Genomic DNA, 20,115 nt, shown 5'->3' on the forward strand with positions numbered 1-20,115 from the left:
TTTCACAGGGAAACCAAAGTTTTCTGGCGCTTTTCGCAACCTTGTTCCCAGAGCCTCTGTTACGCTTATCCAGCAGAAAGTAATATCTCTTTCCCGACCATTAGTCAAGGGAACAAAAACTCTGGAAATGAGATAAGCGCTTTATAAGGCCGGATAACGTAAGACTACTGTGAAAAAAATCGTGTTATTTCGAAACAAAAAGAAAATCACTTGAGCCATTCAACATCCGAACATCATTAACAAGAAATCTCGGTTGCATTGGTGTTTACGAAGGCTAATTAAAATGAAAGAAGCATTTTATAGAAATGTGCATTTCTACCTTCTTAATTACTTCGGCCTCATCAGAGTGTATAAAAGAACTTTTGTAGGGATGGCTGAGACACGTGTTTCTCGCGCCTTCTAGATATTCAGGGATTTATTATCTAGAAAAAGACCTGAAAACCAGCATAGAGTTTCATGATTGGGAAGGAGAAGCAATGGCCTACACCAATTTGAGTGCCGCTTACCATGTTTTAGACCAAAATGAGAAAGCCATCGAGTACTACGAAAAGGGACTTAAAATTTTTCGACTTAAAGGAATCAGACAAGGTGAGGGAAGAAGCTGCCTCTTTCAAGCTATTACCTCCATCGTGGAGATTACGCAACAGCCTTGAAATATAATGAAGAAGCCCTCAAAACAATTCGTTCACTTGGTTACAAAACAGAAGAAGGAGATATCCTACTCAGTCAAGCCAAGATTTGTAATATATTTATGCAGTATGAAAGGTCTATCGAGTGTTGCAAGGAAGCTCTTAGTATCAAAACAGCTATGGCAGACCAGCCAGGTAAATATCAGTGCTACTTGGCCTTTGGCAAAACCTACAACAACCTCGGTCAGTATAGAAAAGCAATTCACTATGCGAATAGAAGTCTCAAAATGGGCGAACAACTGGAATTCGGACATGGAGCTCCCTTGAGTATCATTGGTAATGCACTGTACTATCAAGGTCTCTTCGAAGAACCAATTTAATATTTCACGAAAGACCTTGAAATATGTAAGGCAACCGGAGATCATTGCGGCGAAGGAGACTGCTACTCAAACTTTGGTACTGCATATTTCGCATTGGGGCAGATTGAAAAATCAGTCGAGTATCGTAAAAGGGCACTCCAAATCATGAAAGAACTTGGATTAAGAGATGGCGAACGCTGGGTAAACCAAAGCTTAGGCATAAGTCTTGTAAAGAGGAACAATCTACCTGAAGTGGTCCAGTGTTTTTCGGAAAGCATACGTTGCCACGAAGAGATGCGAGCACACCTTGCAGATGAACATAAGTTGTTGCTAGATGACCAGAATGTCTCAAGCTACAAAAGTCTTTGCTTTTTGCAAATCAAGCTCGGCAAACAACATGATGCTATGTGCATCGCAGAACAAGGAAGAGCCCGTGGTCTTGTGGACCTGCCTTCAGCGAAGTATGGTACTGAGAATGCCAGTGGTTCGAGAGCTCTCAATTTGAATGCCATTAAAGAGCTTGTCACTGAACACCAAGCAGATATGCTCTACTTGGCAACTCAGCTAGGACCCATATCGATTTGGTTCCTGAAGAAAGACGGAAGAATATCTTTCTATGAGTCTGCCTGGACAGATTCCCCTGAAGATAATTTAGAGAATATATTGGAGGAATTAACAAAAACCATTTTACATTCGCTTGATAATGTTGACTGCGAGGATCGATCGTTGGCAGAATGCTATGGAGGTGAGTTTCCATCTGCAGCAAGGCACAGCGAGGTATTTAGGTCTGCCAACAAAACTGGAGAATGTGAACACGGAAATCTGGAATCAATGTTAAAGTTAATATTCAAGCTGACAATCTCTACTTTTGCTGATGTTATCGAGGGTCCAGAGATCGTGATTGTCCCGGAGGGGCTGTGGTTTCTTATTCCTTTTTCTGCATTGCTGGATTCATCCGATAACCTCTTTTCGCAAGCGTATAGGGTCCGCCTCGTTCCCTCTCTTACAACCCTGAAACTTATTCTTGACTCACCAAAGAACTTTCACATCCAGGCTGGAGCACTTATTGTGGGAGATCCGAAGGTAGGCTGTATAAACATTGATGGAAATGTTGTGGAGTTGCCTCCATTACCGAAAGCTAGAGAAGAGGCAGAAATGATATCAGAAATGCTTCAAAAGCCATGTCTTGCTGGAGAAGAGGCTACAAAGGATGAAGTTTTGCGAAGAATTCAAGATGTGAGCTTGGTGCACATCGCAGCCCATGGTGATGCCGATAGAGGAGAAATAGCTCTTGCACCCAATAAATCCCTTAGGGGTGTTCCAAAGAAAGAGGGTTGCATCCTAATGACGAGAGAGGTTGCTGGGGTTCGTATTAAAGCTAAATTAGTGGTACTCAGCTGTTGTCACAGTGCTCGAGGAAAGATCCTTGCAGCCGAAGGAGTGGTTGGGATCGCCCGTGCATTTCTGGTGTTCGGGTGCCCTTTCAGTTCTAATGTCAATGTGGGCTGTAGACGATGAAGCCACCAGGGTTTTTATGACCATATTTTACAAGTGCATGATCCATGAAAAAATGAGTACGAGTGAAGCCCTTCACCTTTCCATAAGTGTAATGCGAGAATCATCAGAGTACAATGATATGAAGTACTGGGCACCATTTGTCCTACTTGGAGATGACGTCAAATTGAATTTCGATGGGAAGGTAAGAATTTAGAACTCGGAGAGTTTTTAGCTCCATACAAAAGTATTACAGCTGTTACTGACTGTTTCTTCACTCGTGTAAGTGAGTATCGATCTTTGGCTTCCATTTTGTAAACAGGTGTTCCTTCACATTTTTTTTTTATTACTTGAACCCAAGATTTGGGCCGCTGCTGATGGCCGATCTTCTCAATGTTATTTTCTCCTTTTTTTTTTAACTTGCTAACAAACAAGTCGCGACTGACGCGTTGAAGTTGATGGTTTTTGACCAAGGAAATGCAAGTAAATGCCTAGATTGCAAACTTTTCGCTGGTGCCCCTTATTTAGTTCATCTTGTTGTTTCTCTATTTCGCGATGATGTTCGTAATAATAACAAATAGTTTCTAGATCTACTTTCTTTACCATTCGCGAATCTTATAATTTCTATTGTTGCTTCATATTATAAATGTATGGTACCTCCTTTGGTTTCATTCTATTTGCTTTAGTTGAAGCGTTTTAAATTTCAAGCCCGATACTGCACGTAAAAATAGGAGAACGACTTCGAAACAAAAAATCACCATTAGAGACAGAATACGCAAAGAAACCTCTGCGTTCCTCCTTTGCAAATTTAAACCCACAGGAAACAAAGTAAAGGGATTGAAAATAATATGCAACAGCATTGAATTACACTACATTGCATTGCACTAAGCATAGTTTGTTGTTTTTCCTTTCTCAACAGAATTCGTAGTCAGATTCCAACAGGTCAAGGAGAGCCCTGACGCGAACAGATCGGAAACATAGGTCACCAATTCAAAGGACAAAGATCCGTGACTTTGTACCAATCAGTATCAAATGAAAAATTTGTGGAATGTCATTAGTTCAATACTATAACACTGAAAAAGATAAGTCGATTATTAGCTCTTGCTTGTTCTTGGCCAGGCATAGCCCAGGCATATGGCCGTTTTCAAGTAACTGGGTGTAGGCAGTTTGCATAAGTTTAATTCGAATAGTCTTAACTTTATCAAGGAATACACTCTTAGAATGTATTTCATTAGGGAGTGCCACTTAGATAGAGTAGAAACAAGGGATTTTCAAAGACAATTAGACAATTAGAAGTACTACTTGTGGTCACATATTTCACTGATCACAGACGGATGAATTCAGATTAATTAAGAAAGAAAAAAAAATTCACCAACCAGCTCTAGGGCTGCTTTTGCGGTGTCGTACGATGAAAAATCTAATGTCAGATTCACCAGAGATCGTTTGGGTAATTCTATGTTATATATCCTAAACGTTTCATTAAAATAAAGGGAAATCGAGCTAGTAAATGGAATTTGGGAGTTTTAATGCAGAAAACAGCGAGAGTCAAGTTATAATAAACGAGACATAAATGAAATCGTTGAGTCTTTGACGTTATGAAGAATTTCTTTGCTATGCGATTGCCGACTTAGCTAGAACATATTTTCAGTAATGGCGGACGACTTTCGGGCAACTTTGGAACGACAAAAAGCGGCAAATTGTATTCGTAATGAGTACAACATTGTGTAAACAAAAAAATCCGACAAGTGTCATAAATCTGCGTTGGAATCTTGGTACTGCTAGGCAATCCTTGCCAAATTATTTACGGATAACAGAACAGGAAGTCTATCGATGTGTGCTTTACGAAATATCTTAAAAATGTCTAATTTATAATGTAAGAAAAAGAAGGACCACCGCTCAAAGGCAAGCACCTCACGGTATGTCCTTCGGTAAGTTAAAGAAAACTTAAAACGCTCTACAATGAAGTCTTTCAATCGAATCGAGTAGTCGAGTAGGTCTGAGTTACAACACAAACTTTCCGGAGCTGACGTAACTTCGTTCCTTTCTTGTTTATACCCTTTCCTCCAACGTCGCGCTTTTAGAGGCCACTGCAACTTACAACAACTTGTGCTTATTGTTCATTTTATAGCGAATAGTGATGAAAGGTGCAGATGTGCTGCTGATTTTAACCCTCTTAAAAGGGGCACGTTCATCGTAGATATTGCAAAATAAATGCTGCCAGGGCCAAAAGGCATCGACTTCGTCATCGAATACCGATATTATGTAAAAAGACGCCGTTTCAGCGTAAGCGCCTTTTCACATGATATCGGTACTGATGGCTATCGTTTCGAATCGTTTCGTGTCGTGTCGTGACGTATCGCCTCGGATCGCATCGTATAGAATGCTATCGTATCGTATCGTTCCTATGAAATATTTGAATCAACAATTTTTTACCACAAATATGTGTTTTGTTTCTTCGTGCAGCGATCTCTCTTTAATTATCTAATCATTTTATTTTTGCACTCAGTTGTTGCAGAGCGTCGAATGGAAGTCTTAGTCTGTTTAATTTTACCATTGGTTCTTTCAGTGATATCATTAACGCAATTGTCTTAAGCGATATTTCCCCACTTCTTTCGTTATCCTTCACTCGCCTGAGCGCTACCGTTTCCTTCCATTGTTCATTCAGGGTTATTGTAACTGAGGCTCTGCGGATGGGGCCAGTTTTTTTAGACCAATTATAGAGCGAGGTAAAGCCAAAACAATGTATTCTGGGATTACTTTCCTTCGACGCTCTTTAAAAAAGGCTCTATCCTTTTTTACGCCTTCACTTTAGGTCCCAGTGAAATGATCGTCTGACGGCTGACACAGAAAACTGAGATATATGCAAAGAAACCATAACTGCTGCTCAAGTAAATTTAATCACTGAGGAGACCCGACATAAAAGCTTGACTTGAAGGCCGCAGTCAGCATTTAAATGTAATCAACAATAATGATTTTAAAATAACAATAATATTAATAACAACAACAATAAAAATAATGTCACTACTATTAATGTACTAAGCTAAAAATAAAGTGCAGTGAAAATAAGTGCAAGGGTTTTGCACGGTGGGTTAGCACAAGGTTTTGTCTCTGAGTTTCACAAAGAAAGGTGGAGATGGAAAAAAAGAAAGACGACTGGTTCTATGTCATTGCCAAAACTATGATTTCTAACTTTGAACTTTATATGCTGACATCGATCTGCCTCAAAATTCGGCTAGCATTGTGGCCTATTTCTTTTACGATAAATTGGTAAATAATTTTTTTAGAAATGGCTTTATTTATTACATGAGCCGCTGCCGTTTGCAAGAAATTTAAGGCATCAAAGTTAAGCTGGTCATAATTGCAGTGAGGCACGGTTTAAAATTGATTTATGCATCTCGTAGATAGTTTATAATCTCTTGCTATGAATCAGTTATGCTTAGTATTGGAAAGATGGACCGAACATTTATAACTTAGTGTTATTTAGCGTTTCTTTCACGCAGTATAAAACCCCGTGCTCATTCGTCAGTGACACTGTATTCCTCCTCACAAGAATTTCAACGAGTGATTTATCACAGTCCTCTATTAGCTGAGTAATTTTTCTCGCAGTCATTTCGTAACGAGAGAGCATCAGAGCTTCTAACGATTTCATTTCGAACGATCTGTCATGCCCAAACATCTCACCACCTAGAACGTTCGATTGTACCGCTCTGCCCTAGTCTCCTTTGTAGCCCTCCTTAAAGGTCTTCACGCCACGTGCTCTCCCTTAAAGTATGTCTTTCATGTATTTCACTTGGTCTCCTGATAGCGCTTTATCAACCACCAGAAGATCTCTCATGTACATTTCAAAAGTCCGTATATGCATGCTGTCCCATTTCAACCCAATGTCGAAAACTGTATGATTATTTTTGGTCCGATCTAAAGGACCATTAGAAACTCTCAAGCTACCTTCTATTATTCCATCAATGTACAGAATTCCCTCTCTTCTATCTCGGCTCCAAGTGAACGCCACGTGCATCCATCTACTGGGGATGTTCTTACTTTGATTATGAGAGAACAGAATACAAAAGGAAATTAGGCTTTGCACAAGTCTCCGCATCTCAATATACCTCTTAGAAAGGTAAATCGCTCTGGGATACACACTTGAGTGTTCTACGTTTCTCTTCCTATTTATTAATATTACGTAGGAAAAGAAAAGATGTATCCTATAGACCTACCCAGCACAGAGATAAACCATATTAACTCCGTGAGGATGATTAGGATTTCGAAGATGAGCACAAATTTGATGACTTTTACAAATAAAGATTCTGAACTAACGTGGTTCTGACCAGTCAGAATAGATATGAACTATCAAAAGTTGGAATAGCGACTGTTTTAACTGCCTCTGGGTGATCCATATGTCCTACCTGAAATTGAAGGTTTTAGTCACCTACAATCCTTTTTCGCGCGAAAAAATTAAACGAATGATTTTCAAACTTTGATGAACTGCGATCCTCGTAACTAAGGGTCAAGTTTTCAAATTATTTAGCCTGGGAGGATTTTCAATGACAAAAACGTGACTCTTAAAGAAGTTATCAAGTCATTAGAATGACAAAACCCGTCTGATTAACCGCGAGGAACGTTCTGAAAAAAAGTGACAGTTACCCCGTCTACAAAACAAACAAATATTAGACGTGTTCGCGCACTAGTTCCCTCTGTCTAAAGTTTAATTGAATATTCATAGCCTGAGGCAATTTTGAACTTGTCCCACCGGGCTACGAAGTTTATAACGGCAACAAGTTTATATTTCGTCGGGCAATGCAAATAAACATGCTCGCTTAACGGCAGCACATATACTAAAATTTGAACGATACAGAGAAGATTAGCCTGACCGCAGCGCGAGGATGACACGCAAATTCGTGAAGCGTTCCAAATTTTTTTATTTTGGTGACGACTTAGCTCAGCTTGATGCTTCCTGCACAAGCAAAAACTAGTCCTCTGACACAACTGGCGCTAAAACAATCAGAAACCGAAAGAACATGAATTATTCTATTTCCGCTTTCTTGCGCAATTTTTTAGAAATGGTTAGCACAACTTGAATTACGCCTGACGCGGAAACATACTCCCCTTCAAGAGAACTATAAAGAGATTTTGAGCGAATTCTTCTCGCAAAGAGTTAATCGTACTTCATGATGTGTTGTGATCCCTCATGCCCTTCCCTCTTAAAAGACCCACGTAAATATCCACCGCTAACCACTAACACTAAGGTAAATAGCTGTCTTAGTGTATACTAAAGCAGTGAGATAATATAGCACGAAAAGATGATTTAACCATTCATTTATTCCTGCAATGATTACAATATTTTCGGGCGTAAATTCCACGCGAGCTGCTCGGAGATGAAAGGCAAAGAATAATCTGAGTCTGAGTAGCCAATCAGAGTGCGCCTTCAGTGTTCTCTACTGTTTTAGTATATTATAATTAATTTTATTGTTATAGTAGGACTTTGCATGATATCTCAATTGATACAGTAGGAATTCTGAACACTTAATTGTTTACGTCAAAAACAGTTCAGTCTTTCAGGAAAGAATATTACTTGGATAGGGGGTCTGGTGAAATACAGAAAAACCTCATAAAAATGCGATTAGTTAAGTTAAGTTGGTTTTTCCTCTGCACAATTAAATTTTCAGCTGTCATCATCTGTCAACAATAATGATTTTGTTTTAAAAATCCAGGTTGTTAGCAGAGCTGTTGGTGTCCTCGAGAGTGACGGAAAGTGGTAAAGTTGATGTCAAAATCATGTCCACTGCATTTGCTGCTCTGTGGAAGATATGGTTCGTTTCACACATCTATGCGCAAGGTTAGATTTAATCTAGAAGAAAAAATTGTGCGAACATTCGGTGAATTCTCACGCACGTTTTTGTCGTTAAATATTCCACTAGCTATGGTTTACAATGTGTCTTAAGTAACTCAGAAGAAGAAAAAACTGAATTTACAAAAATAACACTAAGAAACACAAAAGCGAAGTTACCCTTTGCAATTATTACTGTGCTTAGTAATAAGCGTTCATTGTAGATACGCAAGTTTATATGAACTGGAATGAAAACATTAGAACGAATGTTTTCATATTTTCTGCTCTTGACTGAATACTTCCTGCTCGAAGGCACGAAAAACAGTGCTTTTATTTTATTATTATTTTTTTTGCAATATTTTCCGTCAAAATTGTAATCAAATGAATATGAAACCCTGTTTTCGTACAATCTTAGCTGGTCTAGCCTTTCCTTGTTGAATTTCTTTAATTAACGACTTTTTTAGCTGCTCTTAGCTAGATGCACCCTTCCTTTTAAAGTGGTATTGATCCGGTTGAATTTCTAGCCTTCCATATAGTTAGTGATACCGAAGTAGAGGCCTTATGCTCAACCCTTCAAATTAAAATCAAATTGCCTTGCCCGTGGTGATCAATAATTACTTAGTGGCCTTCGGCACGTAAAAATTTGTGAAGTACCAAGTCTTGCGCGAACACTCTGCAATCAACTCTCATGTCAGGTTGAAAGGCTTTTAAAGAAAGAATTTTTAAAAACTGAAAATTATCTTATATTTTAAAGGGAAGCCGTGAGTTTGCAAAAGAAATCGTTTAAGACTTCCGCAGTAAACATCTTGACTTGTTAAAAATACGCAGTGACAGATCCAAGCTCAATTAATTAAGGTTTTCTTTGACACCACTTGTTTATATTTTGAAGTAGAAGATTTCTTGTAGCGGGGCAAAAGACCTTTCTTCACGACAATTTTTCCTACGCAGCAGTTGACGGCAACAAATCTCTTTCATGCGAACCAGAATTCCATGACAGTTGGCCAAAACATTCAACGATTCAATTGTTTTTATTTAGTACTTTAAATAATTCCGTATTCATTATGATGTATAACTTATTCAATGAGAAATACCTCAATTCCCCATTAGCCTACTTAGCATAAAAATATTTACACCTGGTTGACACAGAATCTGCTGAAGATAGGGAAACTGAATTATAAAGAAAAGTAGGTTACAGTAATGATTTGCCCTTACGTGCGTATCGCCCGAACGCAGCTGGAGCCCTGTGGCATATACAGCTGCCTTAGATTGCTTCATGTTGGTTTTTGTGAGAACACATCATGATCAACTTGTGTTTCGTTCAGCAATTTTGGATTTTGTTCAACCCGAGGAAGACAATTATCTCGTGAATCACGTCATTAAGTCCTTAATGGTTGATAACAAAGATCAGTGTGAAGTGAGGTGTTACGCAGAGAACTTCTGTTCATCCTTCAATTTTGGAATTTCAGAGACCAGGGGCAAATTAAAATTTTCACGTAAAAAATTCCTTATTGCGGGGCAAAAGACCTTTCTTCACGACAATTTTTCATACGCAGCAGTTGACGGCAACAAATCTCTTTCATGCGAACCAGAATTTCATGACAGTTGCCCAAAACATTCAATGATTCAATTGTTTTTATTTAGAACATTTAATTATTCCTTATTCATTATGATGGATAACCTATTCAAGGAGAAATACCTCAATTCACCATTAGCCTGCTTAGCATAAAAATATTTACACCTAGTTAACACAGAATCTTTTGAAGATAGGGAAACTGAATTATAAAGAAAAGCAGGCTAAAGTAACGATTTGCCCTTACGTGCGTATCGCCCGGGCGCAGCTGGAGCCCTGTAACATATACAGCTGCCTTGCTTCATGTTGGTTTTTGTGAGAACAATTCATAATCAACTTGAGCTCCGTTTAGCATTTTTTCATGTTTTTTATTAACAGAAACGTGCAGAATATTGGAGTTTGTTCAACCTATGGAAGACGATTACCTCGAGAATCACGTCATTAAGTCCCTAATGGTTGATAGCAAAGATCAGTGTGAATTGAGATGTTACGCAGAGAACTTCTGTTCATCCTTTAATCTTGGAATTTCAGAAACCAGGGGCAAATTAAAATGTGAACTCAGTGACTCTGATCACTTTCAACATCCTGAACATCTCATTTGTAAGAAGGGCTTCTCCTATCATCCAACCATGGTGGGTATACTGCATATATTTCATTTTATGATTAATGCAGCGCCATGTTTATAACTTTGCAAGAAAGGCATCCTCCCTTGAACGTAGTAAAGACAAGAGTATAGTTTAGAGAGCAGATATGAAAACGGTGTTGGAAAGACACGGCACTTAAAAAAAGAAACGTTTACAACTCACTGAGGTTTTTTTCTCTATGTAGCTCTAAAATTTTAAAAACTGTAAAGAATTTTTATGGAAGGTGATACAGGTTTTGGAGTAAGAGTAGAATCTGACGCGTGAACCTAGCCTGCAGTGCAGGCGTCTCATTAAGGCGAGTTAACGTGAAGAAGCTCGAGATGGTTTTTTCAGCCGGCCATTTAGAGATGGAGGCAGTGGTAGGGGGGGGGGGGGTGGGCATAGGCGAAAATATATTCACTCCCCCACCCCCATCCCTCTCCTTACTCTTGACCGTCGCTTATCCCCTCGGTACAAATTTCTTTCTCTCCCCAGCCTTCCGCTGCCAATAGATTAAAAGATGGTGGCCATAATTTATGTTAAGAAAATACTGAGCACGCGCTCGCCAATATTACGCCTGCCCAGCAGGCTAGCGTGAACCTTCAGTGCGACCAGGATAACTGTTGATAAAAAAAAAGGTTATTTTGTATGGATCGTTTCAAAACTGCATTTACCTGAATAAGATGTCAGAATAAAGTTTTAACGTCAACTTCTATCGGCCGGCGGTAAAGTTCATCCAGCCAACTGACAACTTTAAGGAAAATTTCAAATTTCTGAAGAAAATTGTAGTACACGTAATTTCTTCATGATACGGTTATTTATTTCAGTGAAATTTCACTTAGAAGTCTTTTTTATCTTCTTCGTTTTCAACAGAAGTTATGTGGCACTTCTCCTTGTCCCCCGGCTGCTTCTTGTGTACCAACTATTGTTGGAAAACTCCGTTGCGTTTGTCCTGCTAACTGGACTAGAACTGAAAGCTGCGAAAGAGGTTTGTATTATTATTGCTATACACCCTTTGTTATATACCTGTTCAACGTAAAGCGTTGCACGTAATGATCTACGACCTGAGCGAAAGCCTCACCTTTCCCTTTGCAATCATTTCTTCGTATGTAAGTGAGCAATTATTTAATTGTTCGATTTGTACAATTTGACAAACAAAAGTGCTATATTTGAGCAATATACGAGTAATATAGATTTTGGAAAAAGTTGGTTAAGCGGTCTGGTCTTCGACGTTCACCATCAGAGCGGTACCTTTTTTCATACTGAAATAACATCGTGAGAATGGTTTGATAGTAGTCTCACTGAGAGCATTATTTTCTACTGTTTAATCGTTAGTTAAAGTAGGGTCTCATTGTTTTGTTGAAGATACGGACGAGTGTTCCTCTGGATCGCATGACTGCTCATCTGACGCGTACTGCAACAACACTGTGGGCTCATTTACCTGCACATGTAAAGCTGGATTTTCAGGAGATGGCAAAAAGTGCAAAAGTAAGAAACCGATATTTTGTTTTCTTTTTATTTTATTATTATTTTTTTAGCATTGTCAACTTTTAGAAGTTGTGTTATCGCTATATACTTCTTATAAAGATCCTCTACGTTTCTGGATAGTGCTCAAAAATGAACTCGATGTCACTAAGTTTCACAATGGAGTACTGGTCAGATACAAAATGATACTTTACGTAAAAGCTATTTTAAAAGAACTGTAGATACTGTGTCCAGAGCCAAAGATAACTAACAATGCATCCACCCGTATTAAGCGGTTTCTTACTCTGGAGATTGTCACGGTATGATTTTTGGTAACGCGTACAAAGTGTTTATTAAGTGATAAGCTCAGGTTCGTTACTACTTCAGCCAGTTTTAAACCCGTAGGGTACCACTTAACTCGTCCTATTTATTTTTGTAGTTGCGTAAGCGAGGAAGTATGAATCTGGATGATTGATAGTCTCGATTCTATCTACATACAGAGATCATTGAATGTAATACCGGAAGTGCCAAATGTCACGTGAACGCCACTTGCAGCGAAACTATTGGAGGCTACATATGTAAATGCAAAGACAATATGATCGGAGATGGATTGTTATGCGTGGGTGGGTGTTTTGATGAACGCGTTTTATATTAAGAGTTTATATCCATCGTAAGCTCCACTATAGTAGGACCCTGAAAGTTACTGAGAACCCTCTTCTTTAAAAAAGGTTCATGAGCTTAAAAATTAAACAGCTATCCCACTTGTGCTCAACTATAGTTAATGCTCTGTAGAATCTGAAAATGTTATTTACAACAACCAGTTCGTGGATCTTCGGACGACACGACGGGAATTATTTCAAATCGTCCAATTACTTGTCATCCAGACTTCTTGTCTTTGTTGGTTTGTTTTAAATTTAGTTCGCACTTCTATAAACATCTTTACAATTTAAAGCAAAAAATGTTTGATGTTTGATAAATCGTGATCAAACCACACCAGTTTTCATTTTTAAATTCAAGGATTCAAAGGATTTCGTTTTCATTGGGCACTCAATGGGTCTGATGCAAATATAAGGTAAGATGAAAGAATGCTTTCTTCTGCTAAGAAGAAATAATAGCCTTAGTTATACAGCGGCTTTGACAGATCAAAGTTTTGACTTTTAATATTTTTTAAAATGCATTGCAGCCAACAAACATTTGCGGTTATTTTGCTACGTTTGCTATAGCTATTTCCACAACTTTTTTCAGAGGAATTTCAAATATCTTCTTAGAGTTCCTCACAAAGTGAATAGTTTCTGGAGAGGATCATTAGGCTGCCTTTCTTGAAACGCCGTTAACTACTTTCAGTTAATGGGGACATAATTTCATTTAGCTATTTGTAACGAGGATTCCACATGGTGTGGTAGGCATGATAACAAAGGTGTTTCCCTTATTTTCATGAATTGGAAAGTTTGTACAATGGTGCTTCGTATCAAAATACTGATGGCAGGAAAGTACTGTACTTGAATGGATCCCGGCATTCCTACGCAGAAACCCCAGCACTCCCAATCCGAGTTATCAGCTTTAGTATCATGTGTTGGATAAAGGTTTTGAGCCTTCCAAGTAATAGTTCAGTTCATATCTATTCTGACTGGTCAAAACCACATCAGTTTAGAATCTATATTACTGGTTGGCATGGAATTTGTGCTCAGCTTCGAAATACTCGTGGACTTGATATAGTTTATTCCTGTATCAGGTAAGTGCATAGGATACATCCTTTCTTTTCCTATGTGCTCTTAATAAATAGGAAGAGACACGTAGAGCACTCAAGTGTGTATCCCAGAGCGATTTCCCTTCCTAGGAAGTATATTGAGAAGTGGAGATTTGCGCAAAGCCTCATTCCCTTTTGTGTTCTGTTCTCTCATAATCAAAGGAAGATTATCCCCAGCAAATGGATGCACGTGGCGTTCACATGGAGTCGAGATAGAAATAAGGGAATTCTGTACAAAGACGGAATTGGAAAAGATAGTAAGAGAGTTTTTCATAGATCTTTAGACCTGATCGAAAATAATCATACAGTTTTCGATATTGGGTTGGAACGAGACAGCATGAATAAACCGACTTTTGATGGGTATATGAGAGATCTTCTTGTAGTTGATAAAGCGCTATCAGGATATGAAGTGAAATACATGAAAGACATACTTTAAGGAAGAGCACGCGGTGTGACGACCTTTAAGGAGGGCTACAAGGGAGACTGGAGCAGAGCGGTACAATCGAACGTTTTAGGTGGTGAGATGTTTGGGTATGACAGATCCTTCGAAATGAAATTATTAGAAGCTTTCTCGTTACGAAAATGGAAGGTGCATATGGGCATAAACATCACCAATTTCAATGAGAATTATTCCATGGGTGCTAATATAGTATCCCTGAACGAACAACAAAGCAAAGAGGCATGAAAAAATTAATTAAACAAGCTTTAAGGCGGCAACTAGAACAGGCGGATTAAAAAGCATATGGAGCAAATAGGTCAGAAAAAAACCTTTTTTATTCTAGGTCGTTAGAGCTACAGGATAAATGCTGCATTTTCTGTAATCTCTTGTGGTGGGAGACTCATATGTAGTAATCAATCTCGACTGCGAGAAAAATTATTTAGCTAATAGGAGACAGAGGCCCTCTGTAAATCACTCGTTGAAATACTTGTAAGGAGGACTACAGTGTCAATGGCGGATGAGCTTTAAAACTAAAGTGAAGAAGTATCTTATAAACAGGGAAAATGCACGTTTGATTTCTTGATTTGTATATATTCTAGATTACTTTATTAATTCATTTTTTTAAACTTTTTTTGTCAGTAGCATCCCTAATTTTGAACATAGCTATAGCTTTTTTATTAGTATTATTGTAATTATTACTTTTATTATTAATGTAAATTTTTACAGATGAAGAGCCACCTTTCAATAGAAATACTGTAATAAAGTAATTTTTATTATTATTGTTATTATTATTATTATTATTATTAGGGGCACGGGGTTTTATACTGCGTCAAAGAAACGCTAAACAACACTACGTTCTAAATGTTCGGTCCACCTTTCGAATACTAAGCATAACTGATTCGTAGCAAGATATTTTATATTATCTACCAGATGTATAAATCAACATAAAATTGTGCCTTATTGCAATTATGACCAGCTTAACATTTATGTCTTCAATTTCTCGCAAACGGCAGCGGCTCATTTAAAAAATATATTCATTTCTTACAAATTCTTTATCAATTTATTTTAAAAGAAATAGGTCACAATGCTAGCCGAATTTTGAGGCTGATGTCGGTATGTTAAGGTTCAAAGTAAGAAATCATTGTTTTGCCAACGAGATCGAACCAGTCTTCATTCTTTTTTCCATCTCCAACTTTCTTCTTTTGAAAACTCAGAGACAAAACCGTTTGCTAACCCACAGTGCAAAACCTCGTAATTATTTTTACTGAACTTTATTTGTAGCTTATTATATTAATTGTAAGGATATTGTTATTTTGAAACCGTTATGGTTGATTACATTAAAATGCTAACTGTGTTCTACAAGTCAAGCTTTTATGTCGAGTTTCCTCAGTGATTAAATTTAATTCAGCAATAGTTATGGCTTCTTTGCATATATCTCAGTTTTCTGTGTCGGCCGTCAGACGGTCATTTCACTGGGACCTAGAGTGAAAGCGTGAAAAATGATAGAGCCATTTTTAAAGAGCGTCGAACGAAAGTAATCCCAGAATACATCGTTTTGGCTTTACTTCGCTCTATAATTGATCTAAAAAAACTGGCTCCACCCGCGGAGTGGATTCCGCGCTCGGATGCTCTACCACTGAGCCACTGAGACGACGGTGAGCGCGGAACCCGAAGGTCTGAGGTTCGATTCCTCATGGGGACACAGAAGTTTTTCTTTTTCCCACGCTCGTGACAAGAAGAAAAACATCTTTCTCTATTTCTTTACCGAGCTCAAAACTTACCATATCTCTTATTCTGATTACAAACATGACGCCATCGACGTTGCTAATCCTAGCAGTATGCAGGACGCGTGTCATATGAAATTTGTGGCAGACTTCGCTCACCGTAGAGTCTCTGTGGCTCAGTGGTGGAGCATCGAAGCGCGGAATCCGAAGGTCTGATCCTCCTGGGGACTCAGAAATTTTCTTTTTCCCACGCTCGTGACAAGACGAAAAATATCTTCCTCGAAAAACTCCTATTTTCACATCAATTTAGTCGAAGTCGAACAGAGAAGGGACACGATTATTTTCTTAAGGACTTATGTGTTGTGCTTATTTTTAAAATGACACTTACAGTGGGGGAAATTTCCGTCTAGCCCACTTCTCTGCTAAGAAAGCTTTTGTTTCACTAACATAAGATCGGCCAGATACGTAGACAATACAGGCACTGAAAACCAATGTCAATATGAGTTTCCTCATTTTCCTGTCACAGTGCCAACTTACGACGGGTCTCCTTTGATATTGATCCTTTACGACCTTTACGACCTGATTTACACAAAATGGGATCATATGCAGGCTTCCCGTTTTTCGTCTCCTTTCAGATGAAAATATTATGGAAGGAAATATGTCACTAACACAACCCGCCTACATGGTATCTTTTAACTTCGAAAACAAGCCGTAGGCTTTCTAACATAAGGTCACTTGGATACATCGAAATACAGGCAATGAAACCAATGTAAATAAGAGTTTCTTCATTTTCCTGTCTCAGTGGCAACTCACGACTTCCGGGTATCCTCTGATACTGTTCGTTAAGCTCTTCCCTTTAACTTAATACAAAATTAGATCACATGCAGCCTTCCTGTTTTCCTTTCCTATCACATGAAAATACCATCGAAGGCAACACGTTACTACAGCAACCGCAACTTCTGAAAACCAGAGTGAATATGAGTTTTGTAACTGTCATTGTTTAAACTAACGGCTTCCGGATCTCCTCTGATTCTGATCCTTTACGGTATATTTAACTTGAGGTCATATGCGGCCTTCCTGTATTCACAGATGAAAACACAATTGAATGGAACATGCAACTCCACGTAATAGCTTTTTGATGTCACAACAAGCAGTCTTGGTTTTCAAGGGATCGAAGCTGTCGTAGTGTCCGAAGCCTAATTGATCCATTTTGCACATAATCATGAATACGATACAGACCATTTTCAATTGCACTGATGTCAGCTATACCAGCCCATTGAGTCCCTCCATAGGAGGATTTGCAAGGTAAACGACTTTGGTTAGGCTACTGATAGGTCGGACTTACGGATCCTACTCCAAAGGTTCCATGGAATTCTCATGGACTTAATTCTGACAGCTCGACGCTGATTTTCCCACCTTGTTTTGAGTCAACTGAGTTATTCGTCTCCACCTTCATTCAATCGTGAAAAAAAAAAACAAACTCGGCACAATCCTGCACTTTTATTCGTATCACAAAGAGCCACGAAATTCAGGTTCAGAATTAATGTTCTAGAAAACGTGAATTTTACCACGCTTCTTTAGGGGAATGGGTTTTAACTAACGAACAAGCTACATAGAGACAGCGTAGACTTGATAATTGTTTTACCTTTATTAGCAGCTGGTACACGTTTGAATAATAATTGAAGCCATTAACTTAAGCTCTAACATTTATTTGCCTGCAGTACTTTAGTCTAAATTAACAGTATTTGGGGCCTCTTTGCATAATCTCTCTCTTTTATTGTCAGTCTTTAGACGTTTATCTTTGACCTCAGATGGTAGCATGGATAAAATAACGAAGAAATTAATATAATATTTTGAACTGAATATGTGAAGATGACAATTAAAGCCAGTGATATTTTGTAGACCAGCCTACTTCTGTCTAGAAATGCAAGCAGTAACGAAAATGGCAGATTGGACGAAACTTCGTCAAACCGAACCAGTGTTCGTTGATTTTTCAAACTTGGCGAAGTTTAGTCAAATTCGTCAAAGGGAAATCAGCTTGGCGGATTTGACGATTTTGAAGAATTTTCGCCACCTTTGTTTCTGCATGCTTTTCTGGACATATCAATCAGCCGCAGTAGCTTTTGTCCCAACCAGCCCAGTTCATGTCTCATGTAGATTTGTAAATACGAACATATTGGAGTATTACACTTAGCTTATTCTCTTTGACAAGCTTCTATGTTCTTACCGATTGACGGAAATCAGTCGTTTATCATACTTACGTCGTATAACTCTTCCTTTGTCGGAACTTGTCCGATAATTTTAAGCCGGTTTATTACAATTCCTATAGTCTGGTTTGTGAATTCTTGGAAAGGCTATTGATGGGAGAGCCTCTTACATATTAGCTTTTTAAAAGGAAATCATTTCTCTAAGATACAAGAGCTTTACTGTTTGGAAATATTTTATTTTACATTTTAAGACAATTCGTACGCAGATTTATTGAAAGAAAAGACTTACTGTTTACGCTAAGAGACTCAACTCTAAGGATTACTGATTTCCAAGATGACTAAAGTCTGCCCCTCGCTTCGCATTGGCTACGTCAATTACGTCTTCCTTGCTACAATCGTGTATGAAAAAGAAGAAATTAGTGACCGCTCTTCATCGATTTTGATCGAAAATTCGTACAAGAGAAACAGTTTTATTCACTAAAGCACAGAAAGGGAACGACTCATTAGAAATCCTCAGCTTCCTTTCCTTCCTCTTGAAAAAGTGAATTAGAAATATTTATGGTCTATAAACGCTCTATAGTCCTCCCTGTTTACTCTGTTGGTGATTAATCCCCCTTCCGTTTTCCCTGAAAACCCTGTGATCCCCTCAAAATCCTCCTCACACTCCCTCCCCTGAAGATAAATATTGACTAGCCCCTCTCCCCTGGACATTGACTGGTCTCCTATAGAGACAAAAAGGAGTGATGTTTCTGCATGGTGCATAGCTTTGTCTTAGTTAAGTTTAAGCTCCTGCTTCCTTACTCTTATTTTATTTTATTAAAAAATATTTAAAGAGGGAGCCCAGCTCGCCGTAGCGGTTTTTAGTGAGGCCCTCAAAATTAACAATATATAAAATAAATAATCGCGTAATTAACAAGTAAAAGCATAACAGTGGTAACTATGAAATATCTAAAACATGATATAAACAGAAAATAACAAAATCGATGAACAAGAGATGATACACTAAACGACCATTAAGATTCAAAAAGTTTAGGCAATGAAATTTAAAAAGCATCATAGGGCAGACATCTCATGTCTTCTGGAAGGGAATTCCAGTCTGTCAATGCACTATTAAAGGATCTGAGTAGACCCCAGTTCGTGTTTGATCTAACTCTCACACAATTTTTCTTCGAATCTCACTTCACTGAAAAGTGGGAACAACAATCTCTCAGGACAATTTCTCATGTCTTAACTCTGGGTTACTGGTGTATTAGCAAGTTCATGGGCGTCTTAACATTCTTTGTTAAGTAATCTCCATCTTTGACAATCTTCAAACTATTTAAGACGTTATCAGCCCTCGGAAGTCCTCAGAACGTCTTCGTAGGTTGTAAGCCGAAGACGTTACGTAATTAGTTATGGATGAAGCCTCGCTAGTTTTGCTCAGAAAAACAGTTGTGTGATATATATCCCGTCAACTACGCTTACTCCATAAGCCAGCCGGTAGTGTAACCGTGACCCTGACAGTAAGGTGGGGGACAAAACGTTGTAATGATTAGGTGACGAGCTTTCAGGCTGTCCAAACTAAGTTTTCTCACACAAGTTACAAACAACCACACAAGCCAGGAAGTCACGGTGTTTCACAAGCGAAGGAGCTTTCGGTAAAGCTCAAAACAGAATGTTATATAAACAGGCTACCTGTACTTGAATAAGCTCTGAGTTCGAAAAGTCTCGACCTTTGCTTTTACTTACTTTTTTTTCCTTTTGCAGATTTTAATGAACTTTTCTAATTATATTGCTTATTCTGCGAGACAGCGCTGGTTTTTCATGTTTTCCTTCAAAATTTTGCGCGGGAAATTGGCGCGTGGCCGGCCAGTATTGCCCTACATCTGACTGCTATGTTGCCGTTGACTACCACGGACGCCATATGACTTGGGGTTAGGACGAAGACCATGCAAATCAAATTTTGGTGGTGCAGTATTTCAATGTAATACGCTCAACCGTTTTCTACATGTAAGGAAAATGGTAAAGAAGCACACGTTTTTTTTCTTGAATTAGA

At 38.5% G+C, this 20,115-nt stretch overlaps 1 protein-coding gene, 1 non-coding gene and 1 pseudogene across 2 annotated transcripts; all 3 read left to right on the forward strand.

Annotated features, from left to right (window-relative positions):
* The first annotated feature begins 476 nt into the window (after nucleotides 1–476).
* Nucleotides 477–3,410, forward strand: LOC136280314 (tetratricopeptide repeat protein 28-like; annotated as a pseudogene).
* A 722-nt stretch (nucleotides 3,411–4,132) lies between these two features.
* LOC131788501 (uncharacterized) lies at nucleotides 4,133–14,146 on the forward strand. Its single transcript, XM_066165328.1, has 9 exons — nucleotides 4,133–4,206; nucleotides 8,191–8,315; nucleotides 10,255–10,508; nucleotides 11,373–11,487; nucleotides 11,865–11,987; nucleotides 12,464–12,586; nucleotides 12,990–13,035; nucleotides 13,411–13,695; nucleotides 13,873–14,146. Exons 1-9 carry the CDS (start codon nucleotides 4,133–4,135, stop codon nucleotides 14,144–14,146), a joined length of 1,419 nt encoding a protein of 472 aa, XP_066021425.1.
* Nucleotides 7,289–7,397, forward strand: LOC131788524 (U6 spliceosomal RNA). Its single transcript, XR_009340527.2, has one exon. It is a non-coding gene; the product is annotated as a U6 spliceosomal RNA (small nuclear RNA).
* Nucleotides 14,147–20,115: the final 5,969 nt, after the last annotated feature.

This window comes from Pocillopora verrucosa, chromosome 4, assembly GCF_036669915.1.
Source record: "Pocillopora verrucosa isolate sample1 chromosome 4, ASM3666991v2, whole genome shotgun sequence".
Taxonomy (NCBI): domain Eukaryota; kingdom Metazoa; phylum Cnidaria; class Anthozoa; order Scleractinia; family Pocilloporidae; genus Pocillopora; species Pocillopora verrucosa.